The following is a 5970-nucleotide window of genomic DNA, read 5'->3' on the forward strand; positions in this document are numbered from 1 at the left end:
GGCCCGCAGCTCTGTTTTCTCCTCCCCGGCCTGGCCCGCAGCTCTGTTTTTCTCTCCCTCAGGCTCCTCGCAGTTTGCTCCAGCGGTTACACAAGCGGCCCCGTTTTTTAAAGGCACGGCTGTTGTTAACGGAGAGTTCAAGGAGCTGACCCTGGATGATTTCAAGGGGAAGTACCTCGTTCTCTTCTTCTACCCCCTGGACTTGTGAGTGCAGGTTTCTCTCCTTCCAGACAGGCCTTCTCCCGTGCTGAAGGTCATCAGAAATGCTGCCGATCCTTGCTGGCCAAAGCGGCTGTTTTTACCTTATCCGGGCTAGTCCTGTAAGGCAGATGTGTCTGTTTCTAGAGCATGACTGATAAGACCTGGGGGCAAGTGGCCATTGTGTGCTAAAGCGATAGACCTGGTAGCTGGAGAGCATCTTCTAGAGAGATGTGGCCTCGCAGGTGTGGTTCCTCTTACAGCCAGATCCCAGGGGTGAGGGCAGTGCCTTGCAGTTCCAGGTTGTGTTGGAGATTCTCTTTTTAAGCAGCAGGGCCAGCAGAACTGCAGCTAGACAGCTCCAGAGCAAAAGGTGAACAGATGGGGCTGAGCCTCTCCAGAACTGTCAGGAGCATCCTGGACAGTTCTGACAAAGTTTGGTGTAATTGAGCACATAGGGAGAATTTAACCTACAATCATTTCTGTTAGAGTTTCCAAAAACTCTCTGTCTAGAGAGTGTCCAGCAGGGACAGTTTCTCTAGCTCTGCAAAATATCTGTCTAGAACTGAGAGCTGAAAGCTTGTGTACCAGCTAGGTGGCTGTGGCTGTTGCTTTTAGACTGGCTGAAGCTCATCTTAAGGAGAAAACATGATTAAAATTATCAGGCTAAATAAAACACGTGGCTGTGTTAGTGCCTAGAAACAGATGAAAGATTATTCCTTCTAAAAAATTCTCTGAAAAGACTGCAGAATCATTACAGCCTGTTCTCTCTTCCCACCCAGCACCTTTGTATGCCCCACAGAAATTGTGGCTTTCAGCAACAAAGCAAATGAATTTCATGATGTGAACTGTGAAGTTGTGGCAGTTTCTGTCGATTCCCATTTTTGTCATCTGGCCTGGATAAATACACCACGAAAGGTATGAATTGGGCAGCTTTTTGGGGCTTTCTGTGTTGGCTTGTTTTTTTTTTCACAGGCGCTCCTGAGGTGGAAAAAATTGAATAAATAATTGTGCAAACACCAATTTCAATAAGTAGACTGCATGTAATGATGTATTAAGGGATTAACATCTACATTTGACATCATTCTGACCTCAGTCTTTGTTTTCTCGATCTTTTCCTTAATAATTTGGGGCTTTTTTTCATCTTATATTTGCTGTTTTGCTAGTCCTGTAGGTTACATTGTATCTTTAGAAATTTATCTTGAAAGGCAAATATTCAATGTATGTGTCACTGTCCTAAGATGCTTGTTACAGATGATGGTTTGTGTGCACCCTCACAGAAAATGAACAGCAGCTGTTTAGTCCTTAATGTTAACCAACAACAAACAGTGGTGGCTTTGGAAGGGAAGCAGAAAAACCACTTTATTGGAGCACTTGTATTATTAGATCTCACGCGCTGAAATGGTTCCACTTCTGCAATGCAAATGGAGGTCCCCAGCTTTCTTCAGGGAAGCAAAAGTGACAAAGACAGCCTTTTACTGGAGAGGAGCCTCTTTTGGATGTATATAAAAATGCCCACTTCTGATCACATACAGCACCTCCGTAGTTTGGTCAGTTGTAGTGAATCAGAAGTGTCGCAGGAAGGTGCAGGAGCTCATGTGCCATTGGTCATTACCCATGTGGTTGTGTGGGCAGCAGTCTGCAGTAGTGCTCACAGACTGGGGTGCTCCAGGTGCGTAGCTTTGCCGTGGTAACATACAGTGGAGGGAGGAGAGTTTCCTAGATTTAACATGGCTCAGCTGAACTTATTGAGAGTATTTCATTTTCTGCATGCTTTGTCCAAAGCTCTAAAATGTGATAATGGACTAACTTTATGGCTTTATGTGAAAGCTGTTCAGCGTATGCCAGTCAGGCACTGCTCTGTGCACATGCAGAAAAATACCCTGCAAAGGGTGGAAAGAGTTCTGTGGTGGTGCAGATGGTAAACTGACACCCAGGGGAGCTAAGGCCTCGGTTTCTCCAACATCTGCATTCAAAGCTCTGTGTATGAGAACTCCACTGCAGATGAGCATTTGCAGGATCAGGGTCTGAGTGACTGAGGTTACACAATGATTCATTGATGATGCCCAGCTATAGAAGAGCTAACAAACTCTGTGTTTGTTTCAAGGATAGAGAGCTTATCTCTCTTGCAGTTACAGGATGTTGCAAAACTGAAAGAAATCTTGGTTGACTCTCCAAATAGTATTTAAATTGAGGAGGGAAAAAAAACCAAATATATGCACTAAACAGAGAAAGCAGTAGAATTCCGACATACCTAGAGTGGCTGTTAGAACCCTTGTGTTTTGTCTGTTCATAGTATGCAGGCTTGTTTTCCCTCCCCACCGTGTTCATCTTGTACACTTAAATAGGCAGTGGAAATTTTTGTATTCAAAGCTCCTGAATAGGGTACAAGGGAAATATTTTCTGACTGTTGTCATATGACTTTTACCACCAAAATAAGCAATTCTGAAGTGCTCAGTGCAGAAGTTTTCATGTTCCAAAGAAAGTAAATGTCCCTGACTACTTTCAAAAACCAACCAAACAAAACAACAACCTCCCACTCCCCATGGTTCCTTCCCTCAAGAGCACCAAATCCAGCAACTCAAGAAGGATAATACTAAAGAGCATTTTGTAACAAAATGGAATCTTCCTCTTTTCACCAGAGTGGTGGTTTGGGCAAAATGAATATTCCAGTTCTGTCGGACCTCACAAAACAAATCTCCCGTGATTATGGTGTGCTGCTAGAAGGACCTGGTATAGCACTAAGGTAATGTATGATTGCTGTTAACTCAGTTATGGCATAACCCATTCTGAAACAATGAGAGCCATACTGTCTCCTCCTGCAGGGCAGACTGCACAAGGATCAAATGAAGACTGTGAGACGTTACCCTAGAGGCCACTACAGTTAATCCCATAATTATCTAGAATAAAAAACCTGACATTTCCTTCTCCACTGGGGAAATACTTATTAAAAGCAAATAGTGGTTCCCTGAGAAACAGAGGATTGGGTAGGAGTCTTCTGGAGACCTTTGGTTCTTGATCTCTTTGGATCAGGAACTTCTGACATTTGTTGACAACTTAATTCGTATGGGAAGACTGGGACTTTGATTTTCACAAATGTTTATATGTAACAGGATTTAATTTAGTAGCTTAATGCGTAAGCAGCTATTCACTCAATACCTTCAGATTTCCATATAAAAAAAGCCATGGGAAGGATGCCAGCTATCAACTTTGAAGTATAGGTGGAATTAGAAGTTCTGCCTTTGTTACACATCTGTCTTTATTTAATAGTCTCTATGTGTACTTTGTAGTTTCACAATACCATACCAGTTGACTGGTTCGTGGCTTTTGATCACTGCGCTAACAGTGTATCAAATGGCTCTGATACCTGCATCTAAGAATAATTACCTTGCTGAGATAGTTTATCCAGTGTCTTGTGTTTGGTCTTGGAATGTGATTTGCATTCGCTAAATTCTTGCTCAATTATAGAGGTCTCTTCATCATTGATCCAAATGGAATCATCAAGCATCTAAGTATCAATGACCTCCCTGTCGGTCGTAGTGTGGAAGAGACGCTCCGCTTGGTGAAAGCATTCCAGTACGTGGAAACGCATGGAGAGGTTTGCCCGGCAAACTGGACTCCGGACTCCCCTACAGTAAGTGTCTCCTAAATATCACCTTTCTAAATATAGACACTGGCATATTTTTGCATGTCCGAAGGGCTGAGAAGCACTTCAACGTGAGGTGCTTGACTGAATCTGTGCCTGTTGTCTAAATCTGAGGCTTTTATCAGTTGGACCAATTCAGTCTGTTTGTATGATACTAAATACATGTGATTTCTGTGAGGAAAGTAACTGATTTTCTTTTAGAAGACACAAATTGTATTTAAAACACTAAATTTGACCTGTACTCTCCACCAGTTGTCTTCAGATTTTTTACTTATTTAATGCAGTGCTTGATACTTAGCAGGAAAAATGTGTTATATATTTAAAATTTGCAAGTAGGAGCTTGTACATCATTTAGGCTTTCATCTTTTAACCAAGTGCAGAAACAGACATAACCTATTTTTTTATAAAGTATGCATGGGTTTTCTTGGATAAAATGTATAATCTGTAATTTTTGTATCTTAGTTACAGCATATAATAACCAAATTTTATTTTTTTTGACAGATCAAACCAAGCCCAGAAGCTTCTAAAGAATATTTTGAGAAAGTGCATACATAAACACTCAAATGTGTGGACAAAGCTCTTGGTTGTCATACATGGAAGATAAGGAAAGCAGCTGTGATTGTAAAAAAAAAAAAAATCAAAGTTCTAATTTTCTGATGTTCAAAGAGAAATTAAATGCTGAAATATTTACTGACTCCCTTGTCTTATTTTAAAAAGAAGGGTAAAAACCAAGGCTTCCCCCCCTTCTGCAACTTGTTTCATGAATTGCTGTGATGACTAGTTGTCTTGCTGAACATGACAAGTACACAAAATAGTTGTATTCCACTGGGTTTTTCCTCTTTCCTTAAGTAGTTTTGGACCAGAAAGTGTCCTGCGTTTTCTCACATGAAAAATTAAATTCTGTAACAAGAATTTGAAACAGTGGGGACAATACAGAAAATAGAATTTTGATTCATGGTTTGTTTTTAATGAATTTTGCAGAGAAAGAGATGAATGTAACAAAAAAAATCCCTGGTTTTGTGTTGTAAACGCACTAGCACTCGAATGTCTATTGTGCCATTTTAATCCTGCATATAGTAAAAGATGCTGTGCAGCTACACAGGAGCATTAACAACCTTTAAGAACTTGCATTCTGCTTGGGAGATGATAAAAACCTGAAACACCAATGGTGTACTTACTGGAGCTTAATACCATTCTTCCAGCATTTAAAGCATTGTTTATTTGCTTGAATTTGTCTCCAGGAGAAACTTAAAGTTGAAACATTGTACTGCTTGAGAACAATGTAGCATATGTCTAGCTATAATAATAATAAATCTTAACATTGACTAGCAGCAGGTCTGTTGCTGTTCTTTTCTTTCACTTTTTCCCCAAAGATTCCTGTTTGTTTTGAAGTTGGATAAGTTGCGTTGCCTTAGAGACTATCTTCTATACCTTTGTTCACAGCAAGCAGATAGCAGCTGGGTAAATCGACACAGTATTGAATGGGTTTGTATTTTTCATCTTCTGCTCTTTGAGCAGGGGAAAAGACTGAAGATAAACAGAATCACAAGGAACCCACCTTGGAAAAGTCACTCTTGTGTCCTAAGTCATCTTTATAACAGGTATCAACCCTGCAATGTAAGTGAAAGGAAGAAAAAAACAGCCTGATGTGCAGTACCTAGTGCTGTTCCAGGTTTCGGTGCCTGCAAATCCCTCTTCGCTCTCAGTGTTCCAGTCAGCTCCATGTAAATCCACGAGTATCCATGCAATTCTTCCAATAAACCTGATCTCCTGGACCTACAATACTTGAAGTTAAAGCCCTGCACAGCTCAGTAATACGAAAATAACACGCTAGTGGTGGTGGCGGCAGCTGTTAGTGCCTGTGAGAGCGCAGGGCAGTACCTGGCTGTATCCTTCTCTCACCCATTTTGAGTCAATGCGGAGGATACAGGAGGTTCCTCGCAGTCCTGCCCCTGGGCTCTGCCTTCCCGGGTCGCACAGGGGTAAACTTCTGGAAGGGGAAAAGGCGGTCGGACCTTTCCTAACCACGAGCCGCTCCCCTCCCGGCTCCGGGGCCTGCCCTGAGGGTGCTCTTGGGATGCACGCCGCGGATCCCCTCAGCCTCTCCGCCCCGGGCCCAGCCGACC

The 5970-nt window shown here is 42.0% G+C and overlaps 1 protein-coding gene across 1 annotated transcript; it reads left to right on the forward strand.

The window, feature by feature from the left end:
- Positions 1 to 34: 34 nt before the first annotated feature.
- Positions 35 to 4430, forward strand: PRDX3 (peroxiredoxin 3; the record flags this gene model as incomplete). The annotated part of the gene is made up of 5 exons (XM_010077292.1): positions 35 to 204; positions 981 to 1116; positions 2841 to 2944; positions 3667 to 3832; positions 4346 to 4430. Coding segments are annotated over 5 exons (630 nt in total), but the record flags the coding sequence as incomplete, so codon positions are not given.
- Between the last annotated feature and the right edge of the window lie 1540 nt (positions 4431 to 5970).

The sequence above is a fragment of the Pterocles gutturalis genome, unplaced genomic scaffold, assembly GCF_000699245.1.
Source record: "Pterocles gutturalis isolate BGI_N339 unplaced genomic scaffold, ASM69924v1 Scaffold35318, whole genome shotgun sequence".
Classification (NCBI taxonomy): domain Eukaryota; kingdom Metazoa; phylum Chordata; class Aves; order Pterocliformes; family Pteroclidae; genus Pterocles; species Pterocles gutturalis.